Source organism: Nomascus leucogenys, chromosome 12, assembly GCF_006542625.1.
Source record: "Nomascus leucogenys isolate Asia chromosome 12, Asia_NLE_v1, whole genome shotgun sequence".
Lineage (NCBI taxonomy): Eukaryota > Metazoa > Chordata > Mammalia > Primates > Hylobatidae > Nomascus > Nomascus leucogenys.
The window spans coordinates 92230767-92248545 of NC_044392.1; the positions used below are offsets into that span (position 1 = coordinate 92230767).

General features: G+C 32.7%; 1 protein-coding gene across 1 annotated transcript in view; it reads right to left on the bottom strand.

Annotated features, from left to right (window-relative positions):
- Positions 1-784: 784 nt before the first annotated feature.
- Positions 785-17779, bottom strand: part of ADGRL2 (adhesion G protein-coupled receptor L2) — a 693508-nt gene continuing 676513 nt past the window's right edge. Inside the window, exons 23-30 of the mRNA XM_030825138.1 lie at positions 13264-13355; positions 12380-12424; positions 11246-11414; positions 8488-8616; positions 7846-7942; positions 6167-6295; positions 5315-5332; positions 785-2818 (exon numbers count right to left, since the gene is read on the bottom strand). Of these exons, the coding sequence (XP_030680998.1) occupies positions 2064-2818; positions 5315-5332; positions 6167-6295; positions 7846-7942; positions 8488-8616; positions 11246-11414; positions 12380-12424; positions 13264-13355 (1434 nt within the window). The 3' untranslated portion in view covers positions 785-2063. The remainder of the gene's footprint in view (positions 2819-5314; positions 5333-6166; positions 6296-7845; positions 7943-8487; positions 8617-11245; positions 11415-12379; positions 12425-13263; positions 13356-17779) is intronic.

A 17779-nucleotide genomic window follows, 5' to 3' on the forward strand; every position in this document is an offset into this window, starting at 1 on the left:
ACAGAGGGACACTCTGTCTCAAAAAAAAAAAAAAAAAAAAAAAAAAAAAAAAAAAAAAAAAAAAAAAATATATATATATATATATATATATATATATATGCACTTAATTTTTAAATCTCATTCCTTTTTAAATTCAATAGGCATGTGTGTGTCCACATAAAAGTGATTTATAAGCTAGTGGTAATACTTGAGAATTATAGAGAACCATTAAGCTTTAGAATAATTTTGTATAAATGCTTATGATACAAACAGAAAAAATCTATTTCTTGATATTCAATTATATGATTTTTGAACTTGGAATAAGACTTTATCCTATGGATTCAATTTGGAAGCCATCATTGATCTTTGGCATCAAAAGAAGAGTCATTTTTGGTATTCACAGCTATCAGTAGGGATATTTATAATCCTTAAAGTATGTTTAAGAAATTTCCCGATACTACTGAAAAATCACTTAAAAAAATCAGTTAAAAACTTTTTATGATACCCAAATTTGATGGCAGAACTTCCAACCCTTCTTTTTTTAGTCCTGGTACAATGCAACAAACATAAATGCTTTCAGAATATATCCCTCTTAAAACTTATCCAACAGATTTTGTGCATATGTAGTGGGTAATTGGAAGACATATATTCTTTTCAGCATAAAGAACAAACAGGCAACCTAATTGTATCCTCTCATATATCCATGGACTTTGGTACGACATTACTTAAACCAAGGTGGGAAGGGGTGGGAATGGACCAACATGTTAAAGCCAATTATGTATCATACATAAGAGTTCACATGTTAACTACTTGAAAAAATTCACATTTATTTACTGTCAAACCGTGTTAAACTTTACACTGGATATTAGTGATGGGCTCATTATTAACAGGTTTACACAAAGGGATGAAAAAAAAGCAGAATTTTGCTGAAACAATTTACATTTCATTAGAACTTTATCATAAAATAAATTAATTACTAAATATAGGCAGAAGGAATATGGAAGAGTAATATTTATGTTTTATTTTATTTTTTTAAAAAAGAATAGGCACCTTTTGTTCACTAGAAAGTTTGTGAGAAGTGCCCAGTGCCCTCTTTGCCCTCTGTTCAAGAATAAACAGGGGTGACACACAATCTTTTCTAGATTTCACCACTTTTGTGCAAGGCATGGCATAACTGGCTTCAAAGAGTTTGTTTCTCCCCATAAAACACGTTCTTTTGGCAATAAGAAATTTAAATGTAAGTAATAAAGACTAACTTCTCAAAGCAGAACACTGTACACAGTGGAAAAGAAGTGAAAATGGGTAGAACTTACCATGACAAAGTGTAAGAAAAAACATTTCATAACATGTGCAACCAAGAGCTTTTCACAATATTTTCTTCACTCTTTAAAATTATTTTAATGACAATTATATTTCAGTTGGACACAAATGTATTTATTTTACCCTAGCAATAGAACAAAATATAATTTCTTTAGCCATTTTTCATGAGAATAGTTCATTGTACAGTTGAGGAAACATATGAAATAAGGCCTGTGGCTTGATTGCTAGTGGTTAAGCATGTTTTCAATCTTTGCCTTAATGTAAAAGATTTGCAGTGAACTGCAAACTGATGCAGAATATCTCTCCTGCTTTTCCAAGTCTTGTCAGGAATAGTAAGGTACAGTAAATTTGTCCCACAGGATTTTAAAGCCTACGTCTTGTATATAATACAATGCAGGCCTACAAAAATGGTGCAGCCATATTTACAAATTCAGTTCACAGATTGCTGCAGTAAAATGGCTGGAAAGTTTTGTTTTGCTTGTTTCACAATTTCTCTAAACAGCAGCAGAATCTTAAAATACCTGGTTGGCATCTCTTTTCTTTGTAACAAATAATTCACTTTAGTATACTCTGTGTATATACAAAGTTTTTGTATGTTTTATAAAAATTCACAGAACTGCAAGGTTCAGTCATCTTTTTTACACTGGAGAACCACAGGTCAAGAGTCATCTCTTCAAGCCGAGTTTGAGGGAGCTGCGTTAGGCCAATGGTGTCTTTATTTATTAATACTTTCATGTGGCCCTTGGAATTCCTTAGCTGTATGATTAAAGACTTGTAACCAGCTGCATTTGTCCTTCTCTAACATCTCCTTCTGGAATACATCCTTCTTTGTTAATGGGGATTATATAACCATCACTATTGCCCCTGCTGATCTGGTAGCACATCTGAAGCTGATGGCCAGCCCCAAGATTTGGCATGCTTTTATAGTAAATGTCCTCATTCTCACTCCTCCTGGAGGGAGAGAGGTCTTCTTCCATGTCAGGGCTGCTCTCCGGATAGGGAGAGTCTCTAAGATTGGGCATGCTTGTATAAAGAGAGTCTCTGTTGGGGGACTGTAGGTGATCTTCAGCCTCTGCTGTCAGCTGGGAGACATAGCTGTCAGTTCCCTCAGACTTCACTTTCTTCTGGGGTTGGTACAGAAGGGAGTGAGTCCGCTGAGGAATAAGCGGTGCCTTGAGTTCTTTGTGATGGAGCTCCAGCCCTGGGTTGTCGCTGTGCATTAAAGATGAAGCATCTGCCACAATAGCATCATCTTCACTGCTGCTACCTCCAATCACAGGTTTGACTGGTAGCGTGAGCTCGAGGTTGTGAGTCTTGCTGCTGCCCCGTAAGTTGTTGTGCACTAATTCTGAAATGATCATTTTCTCAAAAGCAGTATCATTCAGACTTAGTCCACAGTCCACAACTTGCACGCTGTCATTATAATCACCCTTGCGCAGCGAGTAGCTGTTGTTAAAATTACCATTTAGCGGTAGAGTATCCATGGCACTTGTATCCCTGGCATTGTTCAGTGAATGTCCTGAAACCGAAGAGGGGGAGTTACCGTTACTGTCTCTGTTCCTTTCCACAGAAACTTTATTTCTTTTGTACAAAACTTTTTAATGTCGTTCAGGACAAAGTTGTATTTGAAAGCTAACACTTGAAAAGTGCCAGGCTTTCCCGCATTCCCAACTGTAAAGAGTTGCAACCCCTTAGATAACAGGAAAAAGTGTTAAAAATAATACTGTTTTCTAGGGAGGGAAAATGGCATACAGAATAATACTTTATCAATTTCGGGAGACAGTACTTATTAATTGATTTTGGTCAAATCTCTGACACAAAGAAGACTTCACTCCATGCCCTTGCATAGTTAATGCAAAGCAATTCATTAGTGACATTTACATTTTAAAGTACAAGACTATGGTTTATAAAAATAAAATTAATAACAGAATTTGTCCTAAACAACACTAAATTAAAAAGGAATAAGTCACAATACAAAACTGAAAGGCAAATGTACAACATAAACCCACGTAACTGGCAAGCAACTTTTTAAACAACATTCTAACATTTCCTTTTTCTGGAGATGAAGTAAAAAAAAGAGTGAAAACATGGACAGATACAAAGAAGTCATGTTAAACAAAGACAGCCATCTCTCATACTGACTGGACCAGGGGCCCACAAGCACCATCCAACATCACGATAGACAGCAGGTGGAATGACTCACTTTGGACAACTCACATCATGTCTGTCTGCTCAGGCTATCTGGCCTAAGAGTAGCTGATATATAAAAGAAAGTAAAATGATTTATTGTAACATGATGAAGAATTTCTAAGCTTCTCAGCAACTTAGTCAGAGCAAGGGTTCAACAAATTAGATTACCAGCAATAGCAGCCTTTTTTCATTTAATATTTATTATTTTGAGTTTTTGGTACTAATAATCTCTCTAATAGCAATGGCCCCAGGCTTCTAGTGGTCAAAGTTTGCCTGCAGCCCTGCAGTCTGCATCAGTCACAGTGACAGCACCGAATGAACCAGCAGAGTCCACTGTACAAGATAGGCCCACAGACACCATGGCCATGGAGGTCAAACGCAGAAATGTTAGAGATTTCTTAAGTATGGGTCACAGAAATTAAACCAAGAATAAATATTAACTATGGAATGGGAGAAGGGTGGCAGCCTTGGCTAATATATTTCTATTTCTAAAGGAATGAAAGACTGGATAAGTCTGCTGAAGACAGGAAAAGAGGTTTAGGAGGGGGAAAAAAAAACATGGTAACATGCTCTATTTGAATTAGAGTTGTATTTTCTACAGACACATAAACATGTAAACTAAGACATCACAGTGCTTCTCAAGCAAATGAAAAAAAAAGTCAAGAGAAAATTAAATGGTCTGCACCATGGAAAGTTAGGTTATTCATTCTCAAAATCCTAGAGAAAAAAAAATCACTGTCTACAGATAGGTCTGTAAAAAAAAAAAGAATGAAATGATGTTATTGAAATGAAACTGACCACTGTGAGGCTGCTGCATTGTATGCAAGGCTTGGAGGAGTTTAGGAAAAAATTTAATTCTTGGAAAAAAATACGAAATTTCCCGTTTTAGTGCTCACTCCACTCTTAAAGCTGCAGATATCCTAGAAAATGCAGTTTTCTTCAGAAAAAAAATATCTGTATCGCCTGACACAAACTTCATGACCAATAAATATGTGATCATTGTTGGGCAAATTATCATTAGCAAAAAAATGAGAAAATGAGAGAAGATTATATTTGTTAGTGATCTGTATTGTCTTAAAGACTATCCCAACTTCCACATTTGAAAAATTGACAAATTTGTATCATGTTCCATGTGCAACAAAATGAAATCGTGATAGTTATTTGTAAGGCTTCCTTTAACTTGGTAGACAATTCTCTAGCTTCATAAATTCATGTTATGTGCTATAATCTTTATAAGATTATTAAAAAAAAACATTTCGCATTTAAAGGTATGAGTGACACATGGCTCACTTGCTAGCATTTGTTTCCTCTGTAGAGGTTCACTGTTTTCAAAGATTTTCTTTTGTTTTATCATTGCTTGGTAAATATAACACTATATACTGGATATAATCCAAAAGGTCTTTTCTATGATATACTGCAGATTTAAGCCATCTTTGGTTTTGAAGAGGTATCTTTTTCTGCCCAAGTTCAGGTAATTCACTTGAAGATTTTCCACAGCCTGTAGCAAGATTACTGTGGGAATGCAGAAATGATAAATCAATTATTAAGCATTTTGGTTGACAGTACTTCAGGCTTTATAGAGCAAATTATTTCAGCATTGCGTATACTTAAGTATGGACAGCATTTGCTACAGACCTCCACTACTGACAAAAGGCAGTACAGATGGATGTACTGTTTGAATTTGGTAACATTTTAGTTGCAAATTGTGAACCACTTGCCCGCTGAGTCTACTTCATGACTGCTAGTTATGTTTTAATTGTGCCCGTTAAAAATCATGCTGAAAAAATTTACATTTGATAGGCAAAGTTAAGTTTTACTCCCATACTTGTCTCTCTGTAGGTTGCTAGAGGAAAGCATAAGGAAAGTGAAAAAAAACAAGAGAATGAAAAGAGAAGCTGCAGTTACATTAAAAAATAATTTTAAGAAAAAAATGGAAACGAAGTTCTGTGTTTAATTTAGTGGCAAATATTCATCACAAAGATTATATGCTAGCAGTAATTATGTGAAAACTTTACCAAAATCTTGAAAATTCTGTTAATATTAAATATATATATGCTTTCATTTAAAATAAGCTATTAAACAATATAGTAATATAGGATGGGTTAGTGACAATCTTTCCCCCTCCCCCAATTAAAAACTATAGGTATAAGCTAACTAATATTAACTTTATACTGAAATTTTTCTTAAGAAAAAAGAAAACTACCATAAAGCTGCACTATACTATAGTTTGGATATATTGATAAGCTGAATGTGGTTTTCTATAGCTAGGCATCCAAATTATCTTCATTAGCTAATTCATTCCAGAAGCAAATTTTGTCAGCAAGCTTTAGAATTAACTGAACAGTATATTATATAGATAGGATACCTCTAAATGATATAAATCTTGAAGATGGGCTCTCAGACCATGTGATGTCAGTCCTGTAATAATATATTAAGGTTTATGCCACCTGTGTTAAAAACATGGATCATTATTGTAAATACTATCATGACTGAGCTTTTACTATAATATAGTGCAGTTTTAGAAGCCTGGCATAGGCAATACCGTAATTTTTTTTAACTGAGAAATTAAGAATGTAATAATAAATATATGACAACTTGAATATTTTAGAAACAGGGCAAAGATCATAGCTCTGTTTAGCAGCAAAGAAAGGTAGTTTTATTTGTAAGTAAAGCACACCTGGTGAGTTAAATACAGGAGCTGAAGGGGCATTACATACAACTGTTTCGGCGAGCAATGTGTTATAGGGGTTGTTAGTGCCGTGGGGTCGAAGAAGAGGGTTTGTTAGTAGGTAATTGCCAGTCATTCCTAAAGTAAAAAAACAAACAAACAAACAAACAAACAAAAAACCAGAAAAAAGTACATCAGTTTCTTATCTTAGCGTTACAGTTGTAGTCAACTATTTTTTTATATTCATCAAGGGTAGTGGACAAGTTGGCAATGGAAAATCTGTTGAAATGTTCTGACTGTATTTGAACTACTAATTTGCAGGAGAGAAGGGAGAGGGAAGTTAAATTTCAGTAATTCACAGGTGCTTTCTAAATCCCCCACGTAAACACCTGCTGAGGATGACATTTACTAATTTATACAAAAGCACTGTTAAACAAAAATGGCAATTAAATGCATAGAGATCAACATTATGTTTCAAGATGTTACTGCTTAATATTAAAAACGTAACCACTGAGGCCCAGAAGAGGGAATCTCAAACTTTCGGAATTTACAGGTGTGGGATTATCCCTCATGAAAACATCTGTGTTAATACCAACTGAGCAGGAGGAAAAACACTTTCACAGACAGGTAGAAAGTATGACACATTGCAAAAAGCTTCTCTTAGTAAATGCAAAAGCACACATGCTGAGAAAAAAAAGACTATACAATGAATTATTGGATCATTCACAAGTTCTATATAACAAGAATTTTCATTATGTAATGTTACTTGCCAGGTTTCAAAAATGAATCATTGAATAATGCATTTAGTTTTTGATAGCCAACAGAATGAAGTAAAATACCAAAGCAACAGAAGAAATGCACGTCTTTCATTCTAACTGACAAATAACAAACTTTTAAATACTTACTAATTATGTTTCGCATAGCTAATGTAATTTGAATAAAAATATCTTAAAATTCAGGTTAGTATTGCTACCACACATACACCTTTTTTCGTTTTAAATGAGAATCTCACTAGAACAATGTCAACAGTTTAAAATGTCATTATATTTCATTGTAATAAATTCTAACTTGTATTACAAATCAATACATATCAAACTGAAAATAGCGTGATAAATTACCTTTCCAAGGATATATACAATACCATATAATTTTTCATACTAAATTGGAATGTGTTAAGCTTTTATTCAAGAATACGTGTGTGCATATACTCTTTTCTAAATTACTTCATTTACTAGCATATTTTAAGAACTATATTGATTTATCTGATAAATTTAAAGATGCCACTGTAGACACATCAAACAATATAGAAAAAAATTACTTTATAAACTTTCACGTATTTTTGTTTATGAAGATTTACCACACGTTTTTAGCATTTATTTTTCACTTTTTGAAAGAAAGGTTAAAAAAGTTCATAATTTCCATGGTACTGTTTCATGTGAATAGTAACTATTCTAATTTTATTAATGTTTTATGAAGAAAACCTTCATAAATGTCTTGGTCAGAAAGGATAAATCTGTACTCCCTAGGATATTTTCAATCTGTGGCAAGGTATATTTTCAATAATTACCTTCGAGCCGCATCCTGTTAATGCAGTTTAAAATTATATTTCTTACATTACATTATTGAATAAAAGGAACTTATATGTACTTTAATAAATGGTAATAACTCAAAATTTCCTGATAACTGACCTTGATTAAGTGTTGAAGTGCTATTGATGTCACCTGAGATAAAAGAAGATTCAGATTGTTTTCTCACAGTATCATTCCACATTCTTCTTATACGACTCTAAATACAAAACGGCAAGACAAATATGTTTTGTTAGTTTCCCCAAGCTCACCTTATTAAAGACATACAAAGATTTACCCTAAACAACCTATGTAGGATTATCTGGTGGCCTTTTAAAGAATGTGTGTTGTTTCTGGTCTAAAACTAACAATATCTATTGTTTACTTACTAAGCAACTAAGGGGTATTTAATCCTCCACTCTTAAAAACATGTTATTTTATTGTCTTTCTTTAAAAAGTGGAGATCACTGATTATTCAATATATGTTTATTGAGTGTCTGCTATGAGCATTGTGCTATATGGCCTTAGGCTATAAGACGATTATGACACACTTCTTAAATAACTCCCCACAAAAAAGGACGTTCACATATAAAGAAACACTGAAGAAATGTTTAAGAAGACATTAAAACCAAAATACTAAAAAAGCAAGTATTTGCTATCTAGATCATTATAATGAGGAGACAATTAGTGCATCTGAACAGAACATGTCTCAGTAGGCTTTCTATAAATAAGGTTAATTAAAGATGCTGTCAAACTCTTTGTTACCTGTGTGCCAGAGGAATAGCGAGCACTGGTTCTGGTGGTTGATGCCTTCACTGAACTGTGGGGACTCTCAGTTGGGAGGCCTCCACAGCAGTATGAGTGTCTGAAGCACTTGCCATATTCTTTTCGTACCTGCATTGAATAATCACAAGACCAAGGGATTAATATGAACACACTTGCTTCTCTCTCTCTAATTAAATGAACAGTGAAGACAACCGAAAAGAATTAAAGTTCCACTAAGACTTATCAGTGGAGAAAATAAATTGAACTTGCAAAATCAAGTTCAATTAAAATTACTGAAATAGTAATCAGAAAAGTATCTCTGTCCACTAGACTGGCTAGTAGAATCTTTAAAATGTGATATAAGATGTAGACATACTCTATATCCTGTTATTATTATACAAATCTTAGTTATCAAATAATGGCAATATATTTATAGTTTTATTCTCTTATATATTTAGTAACTCCAATTTTTTATGCTAAGAAAACGGGACAAAAAATTTAGTATTTTCCTTGCTTAATTACATTTAACCACTCTGTAATTCAGTCATTTGAGTTTTATATGCTTCATGTCCTCTTAGGTAGGTCAATACAGAAACCTCTTTTGCTGGATTGCATAGTTCTGCGGGTAACCTCTTTATAATGAAAAGACTACTTTGGCACAAGAATAAAGAAAACAAGTACTTTGATACATTTGCCTCTAATTAGGAAGGAATGTTTTCTTCATTTTCTGATGTGTCTAGCTTTAACATTTAGTGTAGAGAGTCTAAGGTGTCTATTCACTTCATTAGCACACAAGGGAACTATTTATGCAATTTCCATTCACATTAATGAGTTACCCATGTAATTTCCCTTTTCCCCTGAAGCTTGAATATATGAATGCAAAAAAAAAGTTGTTAGGTCTAAAAAAAGTTTCAACTAAACTTTAAAAAGTGAAGTCCGAACAACTGCTACATAATGGGGCCCCATCTAAAGCAGTGGTATAGAATTAAGAGGGAGAGGGTGCTGCTGGACTGTTGCAGCTATACTGGCATATACATGTTTTCTTGTGGGTTAGAGCCAGACTGTGAAATTACAAGACAGACAAGAAGAAACTGCATAAGAAAATATTTTTTCTAATGGGTTACAAAAACACTCAAAGGCTTTCCCTCAACTCAGAAGTCTGTGTGCAGTAACTGCCTGTAAAGACCATGACTTCGGCACTTACTCCTTGCAAAATTAGAAAATTAAAAATCAGTAGATGGCTTTTTAAATCTAAGTGCACTTGCATTTTCATCTTTTTAGCTTTATTTAATTATACCTATTAGAACAAATAACAGTGTGGCTGAGCCTTCAAAGCATTTTCTTGGCCTAAATATGCTCATTCAAGCAGTTAAAACCATGATTTTAACTTAACCATTTCATATCATATTCTTAACAACTCATCCTGGCGCACCCAACTGGATGTATCCGAGACTAAGTTATACTTCTTTTGAAGTACAACATGATGCATTTAAAATGTAATTGTTAATCTAGAAAGCGTAAGAGACTCTCCTGTTCCATTTAATACACATAACTATATGAGGAAATAATGACTACCTCACTCCTTTTCTGCTATGTCTATGATTTGTGTCAAAAATGTTTGGCACAACAACACAAAAATTTTGAATATACAATAATATGCCTGTATATAAAATGCTCACGTATGTAGGAAATATACAAAAGCCCTAGTAATTATTAATGTTACCCCTGTACAATGTTTAGAAGTTAAAGCTCATTGTTATTAAGTAACACATCATACCTCACAAAAAATTTCAACACATTTAATGGGTGTTAACTGCTATGAAATGCTGTATAACCAAGACAATGGCAATCAAAATGGTATTTTATCCAAATAATACCTTCCAGTGTTGGTTTTGCCTAATGCCTATATTGCTGTGAATGTACATTATCTGTCAGTATTGCACATTCCACTGTCATTATCTTAAAATTATAGCTTATTCAAAACTGATGGAAGTAACAACACTATCATCTTGTCAGGACTGAAAACATAATAGTTTTCACTTTCACAATTCTATTTCTCTGTTCAATTTAGTGACCAACTAGTAATAACAGAATAAAATGACTACATTAGATATGTAGGCAGAGAAAGGATGATATCCAGTGAAAGGTATGGAAATTTTATACTTAAATAGCACTTAAGTAATTCCCTTAGGTTTACACCTTCTTGCTGCAGATTAAAGCTTTTCATCTGTAAGTTTTGAATCATTTTTGCTGACTCCACTTAACATAAAATCAGGACAAAATAGTAAGATGTAAGGTACTAATTATTGATTTTTAGATCCTTCAAAATTACTCAAAAGGTAACATTAATTTTTTGTATGTCTGGTGCTTTAAAAATTAACATCATTTATCCTTATACTCAATTTCACTGTGAACCACTGCAATGCCTTTAGTGAGCAAAGAATGAGTTTTATTTAACCTTTTCTTTTACCCTGTATACCCTTTGTACCTAGCATTTTACAGACCCTACGAGCAAGGAAGAAATCTTAACCTAAGTATCTAGTTTATAACATTCCCAAACTGAGATACAAAAGATGACTGGTATTATTTTATAGGTGAAACCTAAATTTTCAGACAGGTATGAAAATTAACTTATAATTAAAAATATGATGCTCTTTAACAATATGCCAAATGTGACTTAAAATATTCTTTATTATATCTATTATATTCAAATCAAAGAATGAGTAACCTGAGCCCCTAGGTGTTTTCAATTACTTACTTTCTTTTGGAGAGCACAGTGAAAGATGAAAATGAACACTCCCTGGAAAGCATTAAATATGGTGAAGAGATATGCCATCACAATAGTCTCCTCATTAATAAAAAGCAACCCAAATGACCAGGTGAGGCCAAGAAGACACAGAAGAGCGAAAGCGCCAAGCACCCAAGACCTGGAAAAATAAAGTGAACTTCTTTAACAGGTTCAATGAGCAAAAAACACGCATCACGCTTAAATGTTAACATATCAGTAGTAGCAGTTGACTTTCTCTATGTTCACATTCAAATTCAACAGCATTTTGGCTTTAACCTTTACTGATTAAGAAAGAACAATAGCATTTAGTACTGCAGCCTCCAGTGAAAACAGCAACAGCAGGTATGACCTTTTCTTATTCCAGAATAAACAAAGTATCAAAACTATATTAAAATACAAGGTGTAACATATCCCCTATGACTTTGTCTTTTACGTGCATTTCGATAAAAGAAATTAAGGAGTGTATAATTAATTTACTCCTGTATTTTTATTCCTGTGGTGTAACTCGCATGACACTGAATAATGTGACACGTACAGAAAGGTTAAATGGCAGATAATCACTTGACACCTGAACTTCAGATTCTAATAAACTAGTCTTAAGTGAACCTAAGGTTTTATAACTAAAGCATGAAGAAGCCTAGCTGAAATGAGACAAAAACATGAGAACAACTTCAAAATAAAATAATTTTGGAGAGATTTCATCATGAACAGCTTAAGAAAAGAACTGTAGAAAATAGGATGGAATGAGAAGGATTTAAAGTCAGTGCATTCCATGTCTAACTAATGATCTTACTTGATAAATGGCTTATTATCTTCATAGCTAGAAAGCATTATAAGCAGAAAAGAGAAACAAAATTATTAGACAGAATTAAAATAGAAAGTAATAAGAAAGCATTTATATATTTTATAAATTAGTCAAAATTAAGAAAGTCAAAATGCAGAGGCAAGCAATTAAAAAATAAAGGCATATTATAGTTTAAAAATACTATAGCAAATTAGATATTTCAAAATAATTATAAAAATTAAGGGTAATTCATGATATTGACGGATTTGTAAAAAATATAAATCATGCCATAAATTTGTTAATGTAGGGTTCTACCTTACCCAGGTAAGTCCGTATTATAGTAGCCATCACAAACACGGTAATTACTGGTGTAGATGAGAAGACAGAAAGAGGAAAAGGAAGAAAAGAGAGAGATGCTAAAGATTAGCTCTCTCTCTTACCATGCAACATGCAATGAAGCTGGCACTAACCTATCTAAAACATCTAATTAAAAAAAAAATTTACCCTTTCTATAGATCTGCCATTTTTGACATTAAAAATACTATTTTTTACAATCACATTATAACCAACTTGAATAATACCTTCTCAAATTCTAAATTAAAAGGCTCACCTATTTTAAAGGTAACTCTGAAAATGTTTCCATAAGATGATTTAATGAACAACAGCTATCATTTTTTGTTAATTAGATAGCATTTTCTCCATTGACAGAATATTGCAGCTTTTATTCAACATTAAGATAAAGTAAATATTTGTTTAATTAGCATGAAAACAACAGATAATCTTCAAGTTAACAATAGTAATAGAGTAAATTCTCTTAGGAAAACAGGATTAGGAGTGGAAACTGCTCAGAATCCTTAAAGCAAAAAGTCATTTAACAAAACAAACTTAACATAATCATATCAGCCATGCAAATACGAAAATCATTTTGAACTGCATTTTAAATTCAAATGAAATTGCTACAGTGATATGGAATTTCCACGAAGCCACTGAAACAATTTATTAGCTCTAGATCAAGACAGCAATTATTATCTAATTTTTGACCAGTGTCGGTGATATAGTAACACTGAGATTCAACTTGAGGGCAGTAAAACTTCATTCTGAATAATTTCTACAGTTGATAGACGGTAGAAATCCCTGTGTTCCCTGTGGAGAGTATCTTTTAATTAGTTTGTCAAGTATTAAAATTAAAATACAAAATACTTACTTAATGTTTTCCAACCTGCTAGAATCTGGTTTCAAAGTGTTTGAATGCTTCACCATTTTGCACAATGTGATCACCAAGAAGATAATATTTAGCTGTTGTAACAAATAAAGAATTAGACCACAATGAACAAACAGCTGAAAAATGAATAACTCTTGCAAATGTATCAATCCATGTTTATATGGAAGATACTGATATAATTTTTTATGTATGCAATGATCAAATTGAGTCTACATAAAAAATACTCTGGCTATGTATGATCAATTATTTAATAGATCATTTGACATTAAATTGCAACCTCATTAAGTCAGTATTATGTGGTAATGATTAAATAAATTAGAACACCTAAATTAGTTTCTTTAGCTAGACGTACTTCAGGGCCTAAAAGCCATCTGATGGAAACACTAAAGTGAATTCCTTAGGAGCATTTACATAATGTACATCATGTAATCTACAAAATTGCTGGGTTTGGAACCATAAGTCTTAGTTGTGAGTCTAGCTCTTGATTTTGACTGATTAAATGAGGATAACATCTGTCCAATCTATTCATAAGGCAATTGTGGGGATCAAATGAAATAACATATGATAAACATTTGTTATATAAAGTAAGATGAAGTTTATATAGGTATGTTTTGCCATTTAACTGTTAAAAGCCATCAGTCCTTTTTTTCTATGTCTCTGTATTGTAAAGAAGTAGATACATTCTGACAAAAGGCTGTTTTGAGTCCTTCTAAACATTCAGCTATGCAAAGAATCTAGGTGCAAACAAAAGCAAAATGAGGAAGATGGAATCTGACAAGAAGGAAAATGAGTGGATTCCAAGAGGTCAACATGAGCTTGCTCAGAGGAAAAGGAGCTGTGTTTTGACTGAGAGACAAAGGTTGGTAATTTGCATTTGTTTCTACAGACACCTGGCAGAATGTTGGAAGAAGAGGAGGAAGTTCCATTTTTATGCTCCAAAAATAGAACTAAGCTACATTGTTCCTGGATTTTTTTTGCAATTTTATTTTTAGATTACTTTTTAAAAGGAAAAAAAAAAAGTCACTTTGTGAGCTTTACATTACTTAACAAAATGCCAGAAATAGTATATTCAGAAAAGGACTCATTTCACCTATTATAGGTAAGAATGAATTTAATTCCTTGTTGCAGATAATCAGCATAGCTGTGTTACAGTAACATGATCATTTTTACTGAGTCACAATATCACATGATCAAATGATAACACTATTTTATTCATCTTTCACTACTTCTGATTTTATAATTAGGAAAAGTGATATAGGGCAATAAATAAAAATGTCCAAGTCCTTCCAAATGATGAGTTTAGGAGCAGAGCTAAGGAAAGCTTTAATGTAGGCTGTGTATCTATCAAGTCATTTTGTCCACTGTGCCCTATGATTTCTCTTAGATGGAGAATTCCCTCTTAAGGGATAAATTAGGTCAATGGGCAAAATTTTACAAGTGTTGGCAGGTTACATTCTGTCCTTTGATGTTAATTACTTAAGGACAAAAACAGTTCTTTGTTTAAAAAAAATTTAATCATTTCTTAAAATACATCTAGAGAAAAAGTAAATACAATTATAGAAACATTATCTGGCTTGGCCGGGCGTGGTGGCTCACGCCTGTAATCCCAGCACTTTGGGAGGTTGAGGCAGGCAGATCACGAGGTCAGGAGATCGAGACCATCCTGGCTAATAAGGTGAAACCCCGTCTCTACTAAAAATACAAAAAAATTAGCCGGGCATGGTGGCGGGCACCTGTAATCCCAGCTACTTGGGAGGTTGAGGCAGAATGGCGTGAACCCAGGAGGCGGAGCTTGCAGTGAGCCGAGATCGCGCCATTGCACTCCAGCCTGGGTGACAGAGCGAGACTCGGTCTCAAAAACAAAACAAAACAAAACAAAAAAAATAAACATTATCTGGCTTAATTTTCCGTAACATTCTAGTTGGTCACAATATAAATAAATACTTGAATTTTCGGAGATGTTACAATATGATACATTTCATTCAACAAATATTTCTTGACCTTGTTCCGTACAAGGATGTGCTTGTCGTATTGTGGATGAGGTAAGACACAATTTCTGCCTTTGAGAAATTAGAGGTCCTTTGGTAGTATAGTAAATATCTAATTTTTTTTTAAAAGGCAAAAATTAAGAGTGTTTTTTTTAATTTTATGCAACCCTAGCTTTAATTAGTAAAATTCAAGAATGGTTAAAAACAAGAACTCTATAAACATCCTAAAAATAAACAGAGAAATCAAAACCCAACTAAACAAAAAAACTATAATAGGTAAGATGGCTGCTTTGCAGATTCACAACTAAAATCCTTTAAATCGTTCTCCCTTTGTTTCTGACCGTTTCTTTTTGAACGGCCTGATAAGAACAATTAACTTTCTTTTATCCCAAACTTCTGAACATAAGGGTTTTTTTCCTTGCTCTTCTTAAACAATTTCCTGAAGTGTACAGGACCATAATTTGGTGTTCATAATTTTCTAAGCATATTAATTATTCCCTTGGGAACAAAATATTAGTAGTACTAAAACATTCTGGAAAGAAAGAAGTTATTCATTATCCACTACAATGTATAAAATTTATAAGGAAACTAAAAAATGTGAATGTGGAAAAATGTGAACATATAAAGTATTATATTGCAAAAAGAAGAGGAGCAGAAAATGATAAAATCTTAGAAGTGAACTCAGAAGTATTTTTCAATGGCAAAAATCAGGGACAACTTTCCAATAAAACTGACATACTAAAATGAAATCTACTAATATAAAAATACAATTAAGACTTAAGTATGATAAAGTCATTCTTCCTAGTTAATACTAACCAAGGTGAATATGCCACAGAAAACTTATCTCAATTAATCCTTTAAAAACAGACTGTTCAATGCATTTCTCCTCTTTTGCTCCCCTCACTTAACTGAGGTTTTTTAACATTACATGTGTTTAATGCATCTTTCTAGTTACACATACAATATATTCACAATACAAGTTCAGAAAATAAAGAAAATTACAGAGGAAAAATACAGCTACAATCCTATATCCAGTGGTAGCAGGCAGCACTTGTATACCCATTTTACAAATAACTGAGATGTGTCCTTCCAAAGATTACTTAGCTACTATACTGTCAGGGCTGGGATTCAATATACTGTGGCCTGGGCTCTACAGCCCACAGACTTCCCATATAAAATTAACCAATTTATTCTGGGCAAAAAGATTAGAAGTCTCCTAACAAAGATATACTAAGTCTATATTAAAAGGTTCCATTTCTATAAAAACTAATCCAACTTAAAAATCACTCAGAGATGAATGAATTGAAGATAAATAAATTAACATATAAAGTACTGGCTCAAAGAAATCCTATTTATGTTATTTACATAATAGGTATGTTCATCAAATGACCTCTGCCGGATGGATTTGCCAGAATTAACTAATTCTCCATTTCCTTTGTAAAACACTACCATCCCACAATCAGCAACTGGCCACGCTTCTACTCCCACTAGTCAAGTTGCATGCTTAACAACAGTTAGTTGTATTTTTTCTAAACCTGTTTATGTCATTTATACTTTTACATAGCTAAATATCACATAAGCTCATAAATCCAAGTGCAAATGTAAGAATAAAATTTTTTAAAGCTGTTTCTAACATATTTAAAATGGAATGCTTTAAAAGATTTGAAAGTGAGTTTCTTTAAAGACAACTAAAAGTATTGGAAAAATAATCATAACTTTGAGGGATGGGCTCAAATTACAAGTGTCTGAATTCTCCAACTTGAAGAAACTGAAAATAAAACTTTTAGCTAATGCACTAATATCTACGTGTAAAGAAATTTATAGTTAAACCCAACACTAACTTAAGCCTCTGAAACACGACTTGAAGGCATACAAATAATGAGGCAATGGTATGTGGAAGCGGACAAAATATCATCATTTCAAGACAAATTAATTATGAAATAAAGCATATGACATATTATAAATCATCAGATGGCAAAATAATGCTGAATAAGATTTTTCTTTTTCCCAACTCAATAAAAAAATTTCACCAATACATATTATTTACTAGTCTTATTAGAGAAATACAAAAATTTTTATATCATTTTGATGCTCAACAATTTATGTTACCACCAACATATATGACAATAAAATATCTTCTGGAATTAAACAGAACATATACTGAAACACAGATACATTTTTTAAAATGTAGTTTTACAGTTATCTTATTTTCTCCAATGTTAAAAAAATGTAATGCTAAATTTTAGTTTGATAGAATAAATATTGTTGCTGCAATCTTTTTCAGGAGGCAATACACTCTGATAATTATAATTTTGCAGAGGAAAATATTCCAAAAATTTTTTCCCCTTTCTTACTTCTTTCTTGTTTTCTTAAAATACAACTGTGGAAATGAGAACAAGAGGCACAGGGGCAAATAAACACATCTATGATAAAAATCTGTAGTCATTTTAAGACAAAAAAGGTAGGTTTCAAATAAACTACTGGCTGCAAGTCTGAATTCCTTTCTTCTT